This window comes from Gouania willdenowi, chromosome 16, assembly GCF_900634775.1.
Source record: "Gouania willdenowi chromosome 16, fGouWil2.1, whole genome shotgun sequence".
Lineage (NCBI taxonomy): Eukaryota > Metazoa > Chordata > Actinopteri > Blenniiformes > Gobiesocidae > Gouania > Gouania willdenowi.
This window is the reverse complement of record NC_041059.1, coordinates 13,533,340-13,549,894: the sequence shown is the minus strand read 5'-3', so window position 1 is coordinate 13,549,894 and position 16,555 is coordinate 13,533,340. Positions and strand designations below refer to the sequence as shown.

General features: G+C 38.1%; 2 protein-coding genes across 5 annotated transcripts in view; one reads left to right on the top strand and one right to left on the bottom strand.

The window, feature by feature from the left end:
- Window positions 1-2,389: 2,389 nt before the first annotated feature.
- Window positions 2,390-9,755, top strand: polr3c (polymerase (RNA) III (DNA directed) polypeptide C). The gene is made up of 13 exons (XM_028471422.1): window positions 2,390-2,472; window positions 4,155-4,301; window positions 5,194-5,458; window positions 5,559-5,851; window positions 5,930-6,034; window positions 6,843-7,016; window positions 7,100-7,151; window positions 7,952-8,012; window positions 8,246-8,396; window positions 8,836-8,937; window positions 9,048-9,097; window positions 9,209-9,358; window positions 9,430-9,755. The coding sequence occupies exons 2-13, from the start codon at window positions 4,155-4,157 to the stop codon at window positions 9,509-9,511; spliced, it is 1,632 nt and encodes a 543-aa protein (XP_028327223.1). The 5' UTR covers window positions 2,390-2,472; the 3' UTR covers window positions 9,512-9,755.
- Window positions 9,756-9,923: 168 nt separating this feature from the next.
- Window positions 9,924-16,555, bottom strand: part of itga10 (integrin, alpha 10) — a 32,377-nt gene continuing 25,745 nt past the window's right edge. For 3 of the 4 annotated variants that reach the window (XM_028471418.1, XM_028471419.1, XM_028471421.1), the window contains 13 exons: window positions 16,358-16,468; window positions 14,098-14,183; window positions 13,872-14,013; window positions 13,320-13,412; window positions 13,142-13,218; window positions 12,935-13,024; window positions 12,751-12,835; window positions 12,055-12,168; window positions 11,885-11,992; window positions 11,248-11,361; window positions 11,068-11,163; window positions 10,139-10,252; window positions 9,924-10,063 (listed from right to left, as the gene is read on the bottom strand). In XM_028471418.1, coding sequence (XP_028327219.1) covers window positions 10,010-10,063; window positions 10,139-10,252; window positions 11,068-11,163; window positions 11,248-11,361; window positions 11,885-11,992; window positions 12,055-12,168; window positions 12,751-12,835; window positions 12,935-13,024; window positions 13,142-13,218; window positions 13,320-13,412; window positions 13,872-14,013; window positions 14,098-14,183; window positions 16,358-16,468 — 1,284 coding nt within the window. In that variant the 3' untranslated portion in view covers window positions 9,924-10,009. The remainder of the gene's footprint in view (window positions 10,064-10,138; window positions 10,253-11,067; window positions 11,164-11,247; window positions 11,362-11,884; window positions 11,993-12,054; window positions 12,169-12,750; window positions 12,836-12,934; window positions 13,025-13,141; window positions 13,219-13,319; window positions 13,413-13,871; window positions 14,014-14,097; window positions 14,184-16,357; window positions 16,469-16,555) is intronic. The other variant, XM_028471420.1, reaches the window with a different exon arrangement.

Sequence of the window (16,555 nt, the reverse complement as noted above, 5' to 3'; positions counted from 1 at the left end):
CACAAGAAATACCCGGATGTACACTATGGCTGTTTTTGTTTTGTTTTTTAAAAATAATAAATAAATAAATTAACAAGAAAACACTTTTTAATATAGAATTACATTAGTCAAGGGCAGAGCCAGGGGGAGTTTAAAAAAAAACAGAAAGAAAAAAAAACATTAAAATTAGAGCATAACATAACTGAATGGTTTTAGCAGCTTTCTTATTTTTGGAATCAAAGATTGTTTTGATTTACTGTTCCGTTTCCTTACTAAAATCAATAAAATAATGTTTAGAGTTACTAAATTTGACATTGTGAATATGAAATTTCACTAAAACGATCATCAAATTTACTAGGTTTATTTATTTCTGTTTTTCTACTTTTGTTGTCATAGAGCAAATGTTATGATTATTATTCCTAATTGTGGTAGTGAAACATACATATCACCAACTAAGGTCAACTTAGGGTCCAAAGCTGGTAAACAGTCTGGTTTTCTAGTCCCTTTTAAAAGTCAAAATACCAGATAGGATGGCATCCATAACAATAGCAAACTATTTTGAGGTGATTGAAATGCCAAAAGTGTGAAGAAATTCAGAATAATTCAGCAATGTTCCATTATCACTTAGTAGTTGGGATACTAGAATGATGTTACTATCGAACCACGTTTCATAAAATAAAGATTTATTCTTTTTAACTTAATGAGCCGAATATTCCAGATGAAGCACCTATGTGGGGAGAAATTGTGTTTGTAGATTAACGTCTGTGCTAAAAGCATTTGTTTGTGGAAGTTAGATAAAATTAAGGGAATTTGTTTTATTTTATAATCACACAGAAGTAGATATTCAAGACCTCCAACCTTAGAGAAAATATAATTAGGTACAAATTTCCATGTAGATGTGGGACTTTTTAGAAAATGCTTTATCCTATTTATTTTAAAAGTATTATTAAGGGTTGTAAAATCAACAAAAGTTTAGACCACCGCGTTCAAAAGTGTTCATAATAACAGATTTTTTCACATAATGCGTCTTGTTTTTCCTGATGAAATTGAAAAGTAAATTATGAATGGAACTATATATCTTTTTGTTGACAAACAAGGGGATAGCTGCATATGTATGACAGTGAAGAAGGTAGAGAGCATTTTTCAACACTTTCTAAAATGACTTCAAGCAGAAAGGGAGCTAAATCTTGAGTTGAGCTGATAAAACTCCAGGAGATTTGTTAGATTTACAATGTTCAATTGCAAAAGTGATTTCCTGCAAGGTTATAGGGTGATCGCAAAATTTTCTATCATCTTGAGAGATTAATGTGTATTATTTTCTATAGAATTCTGAACAGTAAACATCTACAGTATGCAGGATTATCAGTTACAGTATCGTTAAAGTCGCTGGATTAAATTGAACTTCACATGATATCTTTCGAGTGTTGTTCCCCTTCTTCAATCCACCATTTTCTTGACCTTATAAAGGCACCTTTTGCTTTAGCTCAGCCTCTACCACATCATAATGGGCCCAGAACTTCTTATCAATGTTGAACTTCACCATATTATCCTCAGTGACCTTCTGCCTGAGCTGCTCTGTCATGGCCTCGCTATTTCTCCCGCTTCTTCATCAGCTGCATAGCTCGCGGCTCCTTTGTACTGAGCCATGATGCCAATTAGTGCTTAAGAAATAATAGAGGCCAAGGCGTCAGAAGAACCCTGTTATTTACTTTTCATTCTTTTTTTTTTCCAAGTTAGTTGGTCCGCTGGATATTTCTTCCTATAAAAAAGAGGGCGTTTTTTCATCCCACTGTCGCTAAATGCTTGTTGTGTTCTTTCTTTCTTTCTATGGACTTTATATTTTGCTAAGCGCTTTGAGATGACTTTGTTGTAATTTGCACTATATAAATAAAGTTGAATTGAATTGAGTTGAAATAAATCCTGGTTCACCTATGATCCAGTGGGTGGCGGTAATGCGCTAAATCGTTGTTTGCCAACCGCCATAAAATCTTAAAGAAGAAGAAAAAAAATATGTGTCTTTTTTATTTTTAACTAATTAAATATTTACAGATGTACAAATAGCATTTACAAATGATATACAGACAGACAGACAATGAGCAATTTTCTGACAGAACAGAAAAACGAAAAACAAAAAACAAAACAGAAACAATACATATTTAATGCATGATTAAGAAGCAAACAATAAAGGCTGTTACAAAGTTGTAGCGACGTATTGGTTGTAGATGTTTATAAAGGATATTGCTTTAATATTATTTTAATGTTTGGCAGATATTATATAATTGTTTATTTCTTACGGGTATTGACATTGAGAATTTGCACTGTCACGTGTCATTTCGGTTTCAAACATTGCCAGTGACGTCATTCACCATCGCGCTAAACGTTGCCGACCTTTTTTCCCAGCAGGCACCGCGGCACCGCGGCGCTGCCAATCAGTGCCGATCCCGGAAGTGATCTTCTGTTTGCTACTCCGTGGGGTCGCATGGAAAGTAAAAGGTTAGTCAGACTCAAAACTGAATAGCAAAGCTTTGTGAAAAATAGCTGACGTTTACGGCATGCACATTTAGAGGTATATTGTGTAGTTCAACGCTATGTTTACAAGTTTACTGTAATGTTATACGTTTCCGTGCAGCCAGATTGAAGAATTAAAGTATGCAGGAAATCCAGTGTATTAGTGTTAAGATTGGCAATAACATAAATAGTGGCTTTGTTAATATTGATTTGGTCTAAATGAATTGTACCAGGACTGTGGTAACTGCAACAAGGACATATAGTAAGATAGAATAAAAATGCTATGGTATTCTTTTACTAGGATGGATATACCTGAACTTGAGATCAGTTTGGAGATGAGTTCAGAGACTTAAGATTGAAGTTATTTTCTTGTGCAACAGATATATATATATATATATATATATATATATAGCTACGCTTGTCTTTATATGTGAATTTAATTGAATTTATTACCATTGTTGGTATTGTGCATTGTATTTTTGTACTGAAATTAGTTAGTCAGTTTTTTTCCCTATCCTGTTAAGTACTTATTGTGTATTTCTAGAAGTCCAAACAGACTAAGAAGCAATATGGTGAAAATTGATGATTTTACTTCCCACTCCCTTTTGAGCAAACATATTTTTGCAATTGTAAGTAGAGATGTAACGATTCTCTCACGATTTATTTTACAAAATGAGACAGAAAAATATTCTTTTTTTTTTTTTTTTTTTTTAAGAAAATAAAAATAAAATGTACTATTTTATTTTCTCTTTCATTGTCAAAAGAATCCCTTGATAAACTATGCAAAACAATGCAATTGAATTAAAAATAAATCCTGAATGAAATAAATAAATAGTACAAATGAAGAAGAAGCCTACATTTATATTCTGGCTCTACAGTAAACTATGCAAAACTGCATAATAGTTCCTTTTCTTTTTAAAAGTGCAACTGAAAATGTATTTTGTGCCTTAACATCTGGACTTTAAAACAATTCCCATATCAAATAAATAATATAAATAAACAAACTATGGCTTTCATTCTCTCTCTCTTGTTTCTCCCTTTCCTCTCTGTGCCCCTCTTACCTTGGATTTCACCTGTTCTTTCTTTCTCACCTCTTTCATTTTGTCTTGGGTACGGCAAAATGCTTCCACACTTCTGATTTGAAACCCGGTGGTTCATCCTGATTTTCAAATTCTAAACAATGAGCGTCCTTTGCTGTAAAAAAATAAAATTGTTTTACATATGTACATTTCTCTGGTGGAGCTTCCTTGTACACAAATAGTTTTTTTTTGTTCCATTTTGTTTTTTTGTTTTCTTGTCCCTGCTCGAAAAAATAAGCAAAAAAAAAAAAAAATGAAATGAAAATTGTGGAAAAAAAGAAAAAGGAGTGTTCTATATGAGCTATTCTGTTAACACTTGTTCACTGGAGAAATAGCCATGACCTTAACCCACCACACCTCTGTAAACAATGACAACAACTTTGTATTGTTAAAAACTAAAGTCAATAATTCTAGTTTAGAACTTGGGCTCTTCATCTACTGCAATTAACTCTTTTATGATCTGATTTTCAGCCCTACATCCAACTCTTATCTGTCTCTGTGCATTGTTTTATTCATTGCCTCATGGCTTGTGCCACTGTGACCTAGTCCTCTCTGATTTTGCCTTGTTTATATTTTTTTCTTGTGCAGATGACTTCCCATGAAGCGCGACTATGTGGTCTTCTGCTGCGTGAGCACTTTGGAGAGGTTGTGGAGAAAGTGGGAACCCACCTGCTCAGAAGTGGAGCACAACATTTACGAGCCATTGTTCATGAAAGCGGGATCCCACTAGACCTGGTACGTTTTCTACACTCGGTTTATCAAACACTGTTGGTTATTGTTTTTTACCACACGGTGACTCCTGGGTTGGCTCATTACAGCTGTCATTGTTAATGGTTGTACTACATTTAGAGGAGAAGATATCACACCATTTGAAGCCTTAATGTACTACTGCTATATTTATTTTGGGTTTATTTTGTGTTCATACTAATATAAAAAGTTTTTCATTGTAAAATGTTTTTTTAAAAAGTGCACCTTGAATCACCCTAAATCAAATGTTTTAAACTCAAGGCCTGGGGTCCAAATCCGGCCCTTTAGATCGTCCAATTTGATCCACAGGGAAAAAGTAGAAATGACAGAGAAAACTTGAATCATTGCATGAATTACCAGATATTTAAGTTGTAGCTATATTTGTCCCTCAAAATACACAAAATTAATATAATGACACATTTTTTGCTGGGGCTTTTGTGCCTATATCACAAAATAACTCTGGAAAATACAAATTTTCCTCAGAAAACTTTTCTAAATTACAAAAATCAAGGATTTTTGAGGTGTTTATCTTGCAAGGACTGATATCTGTCACTTATTGCTTGGATATTATTGGTGCCTTTCAAAGTATTGATCAGTTGTTCGTGGAAGTCAATACTAGGGCACATTAGTGTTAAAATTGCACTTTTTTTTTATACATACTTCCAACGGGCACTGTTCTCGTTGTCTTAATGCTGTTGGACCATCGTTCATCCCCTTCTAAAAAAGTGAAAAGAAACTTCAATTGTGTGAATCCACACAATTACATCAGTATAGTTCGTTTTATAATAGGACCAACTAAAAAAAAAATCAAATTTTTGACACCTTATTAATTTCTTAACTTTTTGTTGTTTTTCTTACTCATTTTCTTTTTCTTATTCAGGTAAAGAAGTCATTGTGTGTCCTGGTGCAACATGGCTTGTGTTCATTCAGCTCAGGGCGCAAAGGGCCTGGGAGCCCCATGGAGTATCAAACCAGCCCTGACCGGATCCTGAGAATTCTTCGCTACCCTCGATACATCTACACGACTAAAACCCTGTACGGGGACACAGGAGAGCTTATCGTAGAGGAGTTACTACAGAGAGGTCACATGACGATGAGCAACACGGTTAAGACGGTCGCTGACCGCCTCACGCAGAACATGGAGGGTCAGAAGACGTGATTAAAAACAAGCATTTGTCTAAGTATGGATGTGGTTACCAGTACAAGTGCTTTATTGGTGAAGTCCATTACGTTTTTCTGTCTCAGAGAATCACAGCATGGAATACAGTGAAGTATCCTCTTCTTTCTCCAAACTGGTGGAAACTCATTTTCTTCAGCGCTGCCCTCCATCTGCACTGACTGCAAAGAAAGAGAACCCAAGCCCAGCTGACAGTGGGGCCCCTGCTGCGGCTGCCAGCATCGTCCCACTTAAACCCGAGAGCTTTTCTGACTGCTACACAGTACCCCGTGTAACGCTGGTAGGGCGGGGGAAACGGCCACTGCCTGCTGAGGATGAAGGGGAGCAAAGAAGTGCAAAAAGGGCCAAGCTTGATTCAGAGGTGTGTTTGAATCCGTTTTGTTTCTAATACTGTTGGCGTCGCTTGTTGTCCTCCATGTGTCTTACTCTCTCTGCTCAGGTACACGGTGACGAGGGCATTTACTGGCAGGTGAATGTTGAGAGGTTTCATCTTTATTTCCGGGATCAGGCCATTATCAGTGCTGTCGCCAACAAGCTGGATCAGGTTGGCATCATTCACAGATGATCGCACTGAAATGTTCACATAATATCTCAACATAATGTACATTTGTTTTAATGTGAGGTAGAAAAATAAAAGCATAATAAGAGTAAAGGGTTATATGTTTGCAAGACAATATGTAACCCTTTACAAGTGCTTTTAATGATAAAGACTTCTTTTATTAGTCCCACAAAGGGGACATTTTCAGAGTTTCAGCAGCTGATAAATAACGCAGCATAATCAAAAAGATGGGAAAATGAAGATTTATACACATGGGCTTATATATAATAGAGAATATACAACAGTATATAACGGTCCACACATCCACATTATAACACATACTTAATCCAAACTCAGGCTACCTGGAAATGTCTTTAATCCATTCCACAGGTGATTACATGCATTCATTTTTTGTCCTTTTGGTAACTTAAATTTGAACCATTAGTCATGGGTTTAGAGTGTGTGATAGGCGTCAATAAATGTGATTGGATTAACTTTATAGAAAGGTAATTAATCAACATTGAAACCGAACAATTACCCGCAAAGGTTTCAGGAGAACCTGTTGATACTTTTTCATCAAAACCCATGACATAAAAATGTTGGAGTTAACAGTTCAACATGGAGGCTCAGGGTCAATGTTGTAAATCACTGTATTAGGTGATTACAAACACTGCTGCCATTTCAGTAGTTTGTCTTCCATCTTCTGTCAGATGTTATAAAAAAATTTTCAAAGGCCTTTGTGTGCATTAGATGAATGATGATTTTAATTAGTTGTTGTTATGATAATCATGTCCCACATTTTATCTTGGCACAGACATGCAGTGAAATAGTGAGGACCATGTTAAGGATGAGTGAGTTGACGACCTCGCCCTCAGCCACCTGCACAAAGCCGCTCTCAGCCAATGAGATCTTCAGGTCCCTTCCAACTGGTTACAACATTGGCAGACCCATATTAGACCAGTACCTCACCCTGCTGGTTGATGACCCAGTATGAGACCCACGTGTTTATGATTTTTCTGGATAAGATTTTTATGCTAACAATATGTAAATATCTTATTTTTTTATTTTTAGATGGAGTTTGTAGGGAAGGCTGGTGAAAGTGGAGGAGGGATGTTTGTCGTCAGTATCTTTTTATTTAGGCCGGGCTATCAGACTCAAAACGCCACTCACTTTGTTGTTGTTGTTCTTCTTGTTGTGTACACTAGTTAAAATCTCTACTCCTCTGTTACTGGTGAACGGATCGGACTGAAATTTGGTAGTTATAATCTATGGATGTGTAAGCATCCACGCTCGGAACCTGATTTTCAATTTGGGGCCCAGGGGCCCCAAAAGAAAAAAAAAAGTTGATTTCTCATTTATTTGCCAGTCAATTATTATGACAGTTGGTGGTACCAAATCATTGGCACATACCACTATATAAATGGGGCCCACGTACGGGGTAGTGGGCCCCATTTATATTGTGGTATGTGCATTTTTTCAAACGACTACTCCTCGGTTTCCATTTCTGGTCATTTCCAAATTTATGGGAACATAGTCGTGTGATATATCGTTTCAAAGGTAATTCAACGTAGATTATGATTATGCCTTGCACAATTTGATCAGGGGCCCTTTTTTTCGTCCATTTCCATTAAAGTTGTTTTCTCATTTATTTGTGAGTCAAATATTGCGGCAGTTGGTGGTACCAAATCATTAACGCATACCAATATATTAATTGGGCCCATTATTTTGTATGTGCTATGGGGGCGCCAGGGGGCCCCATCTTTTTTACTCGGTAGAACCGAGTCATTTGACTGAATGGTGTCGTGCTATTCGGCGTGGAGACGTTCTGCAGGCCTGGCTGAAGTTCATCCAAACTTGTTTAATTAAGTTCAACCTTTTTATTTGTTCAATCATAAAAAAAATGTCCTTGACCGGAACTTTCAGATCTGCATAAATCATTAGCCAATCTGGCAAGAGCCACGATTGAGTCTTCGGTACAGGAGAGGTAAGTCTGTATGGCAATATTACAATGACTTACTAGTCAGCAACTGTTCTAAATCTTTTTTGTTGTTGTTGCTGTCAAGTGATTTTGTGATGTCCTTGGTTCATAACTGGTGGAACTTAATTAGCCGTGTCTGAGTGTAAACAAAGGAAACCGTCCCTAAGCCACATTTTCAAAGTGCATCATGAGCCTGTTTCTGCAGAAACTCACTCATGATGCACTTTGAATGTTGTTAGATTTGGCTCCCGATCTGCTCGCATTTTCCGCCTGCTGCTGAGGAAACGTCACCTGGAGCAGAAGCAGGTGGAGGATTTCGCTATGATTCCAGCCAAAGAAGCCAAAGACATGCTTTACACACTTCTCTCACAGAACCTGGTGCAGCTACAGGTATGCACTGAACAGACTGATATATTTAACTGACAGATGTTTGCTTTTCTGCACATGAATGGCACAGATGGACCGAGATAAAAATCTGACAATAGAGCCACATTGGACTTTGATTTATGTCCTTTATAAATTATTTGGTTCAGGTAAATAAGAAAAATATATTTTAGAAATTCTCAGATTTGAACTAATATATTGAAAATATGCTGATCGCATTAAACCTAGTCTTAGTCTCGGAGTAAATAACTGATTTCCATTGTTTAAAGCACTTCGCGTCCTTCTTTTCCTGACTTGGTTTTGAGCATTGCTTTAAGAATTTGGTGAATGTTAGTTTGGTATTTGTAAAATGGAATTAGTGGACTTGATTGCTACGTGGCACAAGATATTTTATAAATCATTAGCCTTTGGGTTGCCTTTTAACAACTAACATTTCTATTTTCAGGAAATCCCCAAAACAGCCGACTATGCGCCGTCCCGCACATTTTATCTCTATACAGTTAATCAGCTGCCAACAGCACGAATGCTGTTACAGAACTGCTACAAGGTAAAACTAAACACACATTGTATATGGAAGTGTTCTGGAACAGATAATAACCCGTCTGTCATGCTGCCTCTTGTTTTGCCCTCAGTAATGTGTCGTTTCTGTGTTCGCAGACGGTGGCAAACCTGATAGACCGGCGCATGTTCGAAACAAAAGAGAGCAAGTAAGACCAACTCGTTCTCTCTTTCTTCACCTGCTAGCTCAAATTGTTACCCCTATGTGAGTTGGAAGTTTGCTGTCTGACACGAGTTGATGAGATTTCCTTTGATCACAGGCGCCTCCTGGAGAAATCACAGAGAATAGAAGCTATCCTGGCGTCTCTGCAGGCCAGCGGAGCCGAGCCTGAACAACTGACGGAGGTGGAGGAGATGATCACACCCTCAGAAAAGCAACAGCTGGAGTCCTTAAAGATTCATATTAACAAGTAGGAAAGCAGTTATGCTACTCAGTGTCTCATCCGCTCCAGGTTTTATTGCTTTTCCTTTCTTCCCTCAGATTGGATTTGGCAGAAAACCAAGTGGATGAAACAATCTTCCTTCTAGAGTCCTACATCAGCTCCACTGCCGTGTCCAGCTGAGTCACACAGAGTTGTATTATGTACCATGAAATGCTTTCTCCTCCTGCGTATGAAAGCATTGAAGAAGTATAGCTATTTTATAGTTTGTAGTTGAGACATTTGAAGTGGAATGAAACATTAACTTCTTTTTTTTTGCTTGAAAAGTAAAAATCAAATCCAACATTTCAACATCCTTTTATTACATTAAAGAGCAAACGAGTCTGTATAAACATATTATTGAAGTATAAAACCCTTGAAAAATGTCAGCGAGATAAATAGAAGAAGTATGGTTTAATACACCTTTTCTTTTAAAAAAAGATTATTTACACAAGTGCTTCTGACCCTGAAAAAAAGGGAAACGTAGCTCTGTTAGACTCTCGGGATGCTTTCTTTGGTCCAAATGATCCTTTTGCATCAGCATCTGTAGTTCTGTTCCAGGACCAACTCTTTGCCTCTGGTTGGAGGCAGACTCCACTCGTAAGGTAGTCATCATCATGGCAGATACCTGCTGCTTTGGTCTCAGTCCTCGTGGTTTTCATCCTCTCCTCTCTGCTTACGTGCAAAGAATCCAAGCTGAAACGAGAAAGAGTACTGAGATCCTATCTTAAACATATTGAAAAATATGGTCATAAAATACGGTTGTCATACCTTCCACAGAATAAATATAATGAGGGCCAGTAACAGCAGGCCTCCAATGATGCTACCGATCAGGATCCAAAGTGAGATTGGAATAGCTCGGCCCTTTAAGACCTCGAGTACAGTCTACAAATGAAAGTACAAATAAGTGAACGAAAAGCTGTGGAAACTTGCTTTCAGGGTTGGGGTCAGTTATATATGTAATGACGTAAAAACAAAAAAAAATTGTCATCACGCATTTGATAATTAATTACAATTATGGTGTAGTTTGAAACTGTAATTGAAATTTTTTATTTTTTTTTTACTGTTGTACTCATAATTGAATTGTACTTGAGTTCAGATAATTTACTTTACTTGTAATTGACATGGAAATTCTATAAAAACTACAATTTAATTAAACAAAACCATGTTGTAGTTCTATGGCTTACACAGATGTAGTTAATCATTAAAATGGGTTTAATGTATTTCAGTTCTCTTGAGTATCATCTTATCTTTTAACTTTTCTATTTTCTTTTTTTTTCTTTGAAATTGAGGGGTATACTGACAGAAAAAAGGCTCAAGTGCCCACATTAAAGACATTGATACCAATATTTTCATGGATAAGAAAGCCTAACAATGTAACCATGAGATGAAAATGCAGCTGATTTAAGATATGGGTCAAAACCATCTGGTTATCAAAAGAGATGGTAACAGAATATTAACACAACAGGATCGTTAAGTTTTATGTGGTTATTTATTTCAGACTCCGTAATTGTGATTAATTGTAATTGAGAATGTAATTGTAATTGACTTTCAGGGTGAAAATTGTAATTGAGGGAAAATGCTAATTTAGTTGTAATTGAACATAGACAATTGAAGATGTAATTGTAATTGAAAATTATATTTGACCCCAACCCTGCTTGCTTTCATACAGGTGATTGTGAGTTCTAATGTAGACGTACCTCCCTCCAGACTGTTCCTGTACCAAGAGTGATGAGGTTACTCTGAAGAGCTGCGAGTCGATAGGCTCCTATTATCCTCACTGACTTATATTTGGCCTGCAGGAGGAGACACACACACAGCTTGATGAGCAATGTTTGTGTCATAGCGCAGAAAAATAAGCATTTATTCTGTCAACTCACTTTTCTGAAAAAGTCATCATTAACTCTTCGGCTAACGCGAACAACGGCCGCCTGACCTTTCAAAAGCTGCTGCACTTCACACACGACCTCTGTGCACCACGACCTGCTGCAGTTCTGCATGCATGGATAATGTGGGACAAAAACACACCATTAACCCCCAGGGCACCTTTGAAAAAAGATCAGATTACACTCTTAGAGCTTAGGTACCAAAACGATACTCTTCATGAATCTGTTTCATATATGATTTTTACTTTTTACCCCCTGTTTTTTCACATCAGATCTTCTCAACAACTCCAGACCTAACCATAAATATAAAGTTTTTCATTATATTTCTGTATTTTTTTTGTTATAATGGGAGTCAATAGTAACACAAAGAGTGTCGATACACTTTATATCTCCTGTTCTATAAATCTTGCAATAAAAGTAATGATGGAATTATGAACTGATATAAAAAGAAACAATGTTGTTCATACAATTAGTCTTTAAAATAAATGAGATATTGAGAATTGAAAAAACTGAATAAGCAAAAGGTACATGTTTTGTTCCACAAAGGTGCCCTGAGGGTTAAAAAAACAAAACAAAAACCACCCATGCTTATGTTACAGTGTTTATAAAGCGCTGCAGCAGGAGGGCTCACCAGGATGTCATTCTGCATCATGTCTTCAGGATGTAGAGGACGCACATCCCTCTGTCTGGCTTTAAGCTGGACTGGGTCACTCACTACACTGCAGTTCACACCAGTAGCCTAAGGAGCAACTTCAATAAATCAGGCTTTGGCTGCAAACATAACACAGAAACACGACTCACATTGTAGGAGAAGACGTCAGTGACTGTCATGAAGACTCTGTCTCCTGCAGCTACAGAGGGAAGCAGCAGCTGGAGCTCCAGATTAGACACAGAGTAGCAGCCCAGATTCTGGACCTGGAAAAGAAAAACATGAAATGTTATTTTTTGTCTTTTTTGATGGAAAAGTCTCCTAATAATGTATAATATATACCATTTTGGTCTCTAAACATTCAACAAGTGAAACATTTGGTTGACAGTACAAAATATTTGCTGACATAGCTTGAATTTACTATAATTTGATTTTATCTCAAATAAATGCTTTGGATTTTACTGTTGTATGTCAAAACACTTTGTACATCTTTGTTTTTAAAAGTGCTATATCAATAAAGTTATTATTATTGAACTGCTTGGGATAGTAAAATATTTTTCACATTTTTTCCTTTTTTGTTTTGTTTGCACAATAAGTTAATTAAGTACAAGAATATTTGCCACTTCAATATAGTCCTAATACATTTGGAAGTGTTTAAGAGGACAAAGTAAATATCTTTATTTGCTGTAAATAAATTAACATTTAATAATATAAGACGTAAAGCATATAACAATAGCAATATGTGGTTTACACATGAGCAACTCATTGACATTCAACTACGACGTTATTCTAGGGATCATTGGCATTGACACTGAAGTGTTACGCGTTGATCACAGTAGTTTGTTTACCCTGAGGTGTGTATGAAATTCTGGTCCTATTGCTTCTGAAACTGTCCGTGTTGGGTGAACCTCATATCGGTTCAAATTGGAGTCGCTGCAAAGGAAAACAAGCAGAAAAAAAAGTTATTTTCTTACCAAATCTTTGCAAATTCTTCGATGATTGTCAATTGTTGGGCCGTGCGTGCACACATACCTGCTGACAAATAAGTCTGGTTCATACTGAACAAAACTCTGCAGCTGAATGCTATTGTCCTCCAAAGTATCATCTCTTTCCACACTGTCACTGCAACACAAAATGATCCAGTGTTGGTTTCCCAATCTGTGTTGACATGCCTCATGGCCAAACTATTTTCACTAACTGTGCATGAGCAGATGCCTTGTAATGAGGAGAGTGAGCTACCTGGCTGCATTGAGCTTCATTTGGACTCGAGTGTGCAGAGAGGTGCAGCTGAACTCAAACTCCAACATGAAGTTCACCTACAAATAATAATAAAAAGCAGAACAATCTATTGCAGAGTGAAAATTAAATATACATTGGTTCAGATTAGAGGTAACAGATTTTTCCAGCAGTAGCTTACCTTTGACATAGAGCGAAACACAGGGTAGCTCACATTACAGGAGTGGCTGTTAGTGCTGAGGGCTGTGCATTCAATCTTTAAATGAGCATCCTCCTGTGGTTAAAATAAAAGTGTCTGTTGGCATTTTCAATCCATTTTATACTGCTCCACTAATATGTGAGTATAAGAGAGAGTGTAAACATTAATCTTGACTTGATACATCAGTCAACATCAATGCTCCCATTGTGCACAACCCATGCACAGCATTGGCACTTGAAAAATGTTAAAAGAAATTGAGTAGAGAAGATGAATGATTGCAAAAAAAATGTAGATTGAAAGTGGTTTTTTTCATTTTTGTTTAACCAGGAAAGTCTCATTGAGATTAAGAATCTCTTTTTGAAGAGAGTCCCGGGACTTGCTCATGGTCCCACAGTGATGGCCCACAATGGATTAGAACTGGTGACCCTCCAATTACAAGGTTGCTTCCTTAACCACTTTGCCACCACTGCCCTTATAGTCATATTTTCAGATGATACACGAGGATAAAAGTATGACTTCTAACACGTGGCTCACCCTGATGCTCAGACTGGAGAAGTGGAGGTTGCGTGAATAATGCAGCATCAGGCTGGTATTGTAGGCGTTTTCCAGTCTGTTTTGAAGCTGCACCTCCACCGCTAGACGCCTCCGAGGGCTGCGTATTACGTAAGGCTTATGTCTGTAGAGGAATGATGAGAAAAAGTAATTGAGGCCTGACAATTGGTACATCTGATGCAACTGCAGGACTATCTCAAACCTTTACCTTGTCCCAGAGATGTCCATGTGGGCCTGCAGCACCAGGTCTGTGGTGCACACGTCGTCCTCGCCGCAGTCTTTGAAGAACGGTATCTGGATATGCATAGGAGCTAATTAGATATGGGGCGCCAATTGTAAAGTTACACATGCTGAAATAAACAGCAACTTTTTGCAGCATTTAGCAACAAATTTTAGGTGATGTATACAACCCCGGTTCTATGAGTAATATGAGTGAGATGTCTCACTATGGGATGCAACCTCTGTCTGCATTCCTCAGAAGCATTTATTTCAATCTCCCAATCCTGATCGACCGGTGAAGCGTCTACGTCTGCTAGGGGGTCACCCACCTCTTATAGAAGGAGGACACGGACAGACCTGCACCATTCAAAATAAGCACCTCTTCTCCTTGTTCAAGCAAGAAGATTGTCTGGTGAGACATCTCACTCATATTACTCATAGAACCGGGGTTATATACATAACCTAAAGTTCTATTTCATAATATTTTGTGAGATGTCTCACTATGGGATATGGAAACTCCAGTAGTGCAGACATGCTTATCGAGCGGTACCAGCCTCCAGGGCAGGTCTGATCACATCAGCACAGTAAAACCGCCCGTGCCACGTATGGGGCAGAAACGTCCAGCAAACGTGAGGGGCGAGGTCCAACTCGTCGCTGCACAGATCTCCTGAACAGTGGCAAGACCCCGAGTCCACTGTGTGCACGCAGACCCATAGGTGGCTGCAGACACTGATATGAGTAAGCCAAAGCAATAGCCTCCACCACCTAGTGTGACAGGCGTTGCTTAGTAACAGGCTTCCCCTTGCGGGGATTACACAAACTGGACATAACACATTCGGCCTCTGCTCACCCTGTGAGGCAGAAAAGGTAAATGGGAGAACACAAGCTGTCAGGCTGGCGTTCGTGGAGGCCACCTTCCTGGACGTAACGATGCTCATAGGCATCCCGTCTGTCAGGAAGCCTGGGGCACGCCAGTGGCGCAGAGCCGCGCCACATCCTGGCGTAACCAAGACCCTCCGTGCGCCATGACGCACAGGATTGCAAACTGCAGCCTGTAACCCTTCATTATCATCCGTAACACCCAAGGCAGAGCCGCGAGTACTCGCCATCTCTCCATCCTCAGGGAGAGAGAGGTCAAGAGCTCTGGTGTACCCACAGAGAGAGGGGCCATACACGGAGCGATGGCGTCCTCTCCCAGAGGCAGACTGTAAGCAACCGGAGAGCCCAAAAGTGGCATGACGGCACCCCCTTTCGGAGGCCGCCTGCGCAGCCGGAGTCCTCGCGGGAGCGGGCCATACGTCACCAGACGGAGCTGAGGCTCGAAGGTTCACTACCTTTCGGCAGTGGAAGTACCAAAATAAAAGCTCATTATTTAATATTTAACATTTAGATTTTGATTTACCATTTAGAATTCACACTGGCTATATATTAGCTATATTTTTACGAGAAAAAAAAAATCACAAATTTCACAAATATTGCCGTAAATCTGGTCAAAAGTAACATAAAAATGTATGTAGCTTTATTGCTAAATGTTGCAAAAAATTGCTGTTTATTTTAGAATGCACAACTTTACAATCGGTGCCCATAGTTAGAGTGGATTTGAAGCAGCAAAATAAAATAAATATCATAGACGAACAGTAGCTAGGTTCACAGAATCAGATTAGTTGAGCCAGTGGATAAAATAACTAACCAATGAAAATTAGATTAGTTTCTACTACCCAATAGAGCTGCTTGAAATCATGTTTTTATACATAGTAGGTAACACAAACTAGAAGGAATACACAGATAATAGCATTCTGCAGCGAATAATTGAGTTTTGTAGGAGGTGTAAACTATTTAGCCTGGCCCATTACACGCTTTTTAAAGAGTTTACGCTCTCAATTGATCACGTCTTATTTAAAAAAGATTCTTTTTACATAGTTTCATCCCTCAATGAATTATCTGAACCTTCATTAGACTCACCGTCACTGTTCTCCTAGCTCCTAGTCATCGTGACCCGTCTTCCCAAACCAATAGGAATCGCTGATAATTGTTTGAACATCAAGACGAGTAATAACTTATTATATAGGTAAACATGCGCCTATATATACATACAAAAAATAAAATCTAGTGGTATGAACTGTATGTCTTTTGCTGGCAAAATATTAATAATGGAAAGCAGTTTTGTTTTATTGATACACAACAGTTTTAGGTAGTGACATTATGAATGATTCCATTTAATTCATTGTATATGCCTGTCAGCCACTCACTGTTTTCTTGATGTTGGTTGGCCAGCCTTCATCCAACACTGGGCCACTCTCCGTGTTGTTGATTTTAAACCGCAGTGAGAAACTGATGGGTCGAATGTAATCTGCTGTGTCCTTTTAAAAAAAAAAACACACACAATCAAATTAGTATTGATAATCTTTCCTGATGTGTGTGTCTGTGTGATTGATACACACTAACAC

Coding starts and splice junctions, on each gene's coding strand:
- polr3c (XM_028471422.1), top strand. CDS start 4,155: ATGACTTCCCATGAAGCGCGACTATGTGGTCTTCTGCTGCGTGAGCAC. Junction 8,013..8,245: donor GAGTCTTCGGTACAGGAGAG/GTAAGTCTGTAT, acceptor GAATGTTGTTAG/ATTTGGCTCCCGATCTGCTC. Junction 8,938..9,047: donor TGTTACAGAACTGCTACAAG/GTAAAACTAAAC, acceptor CTGTGTTCGCAG/ACGGTGGCAAACCTGATAGA.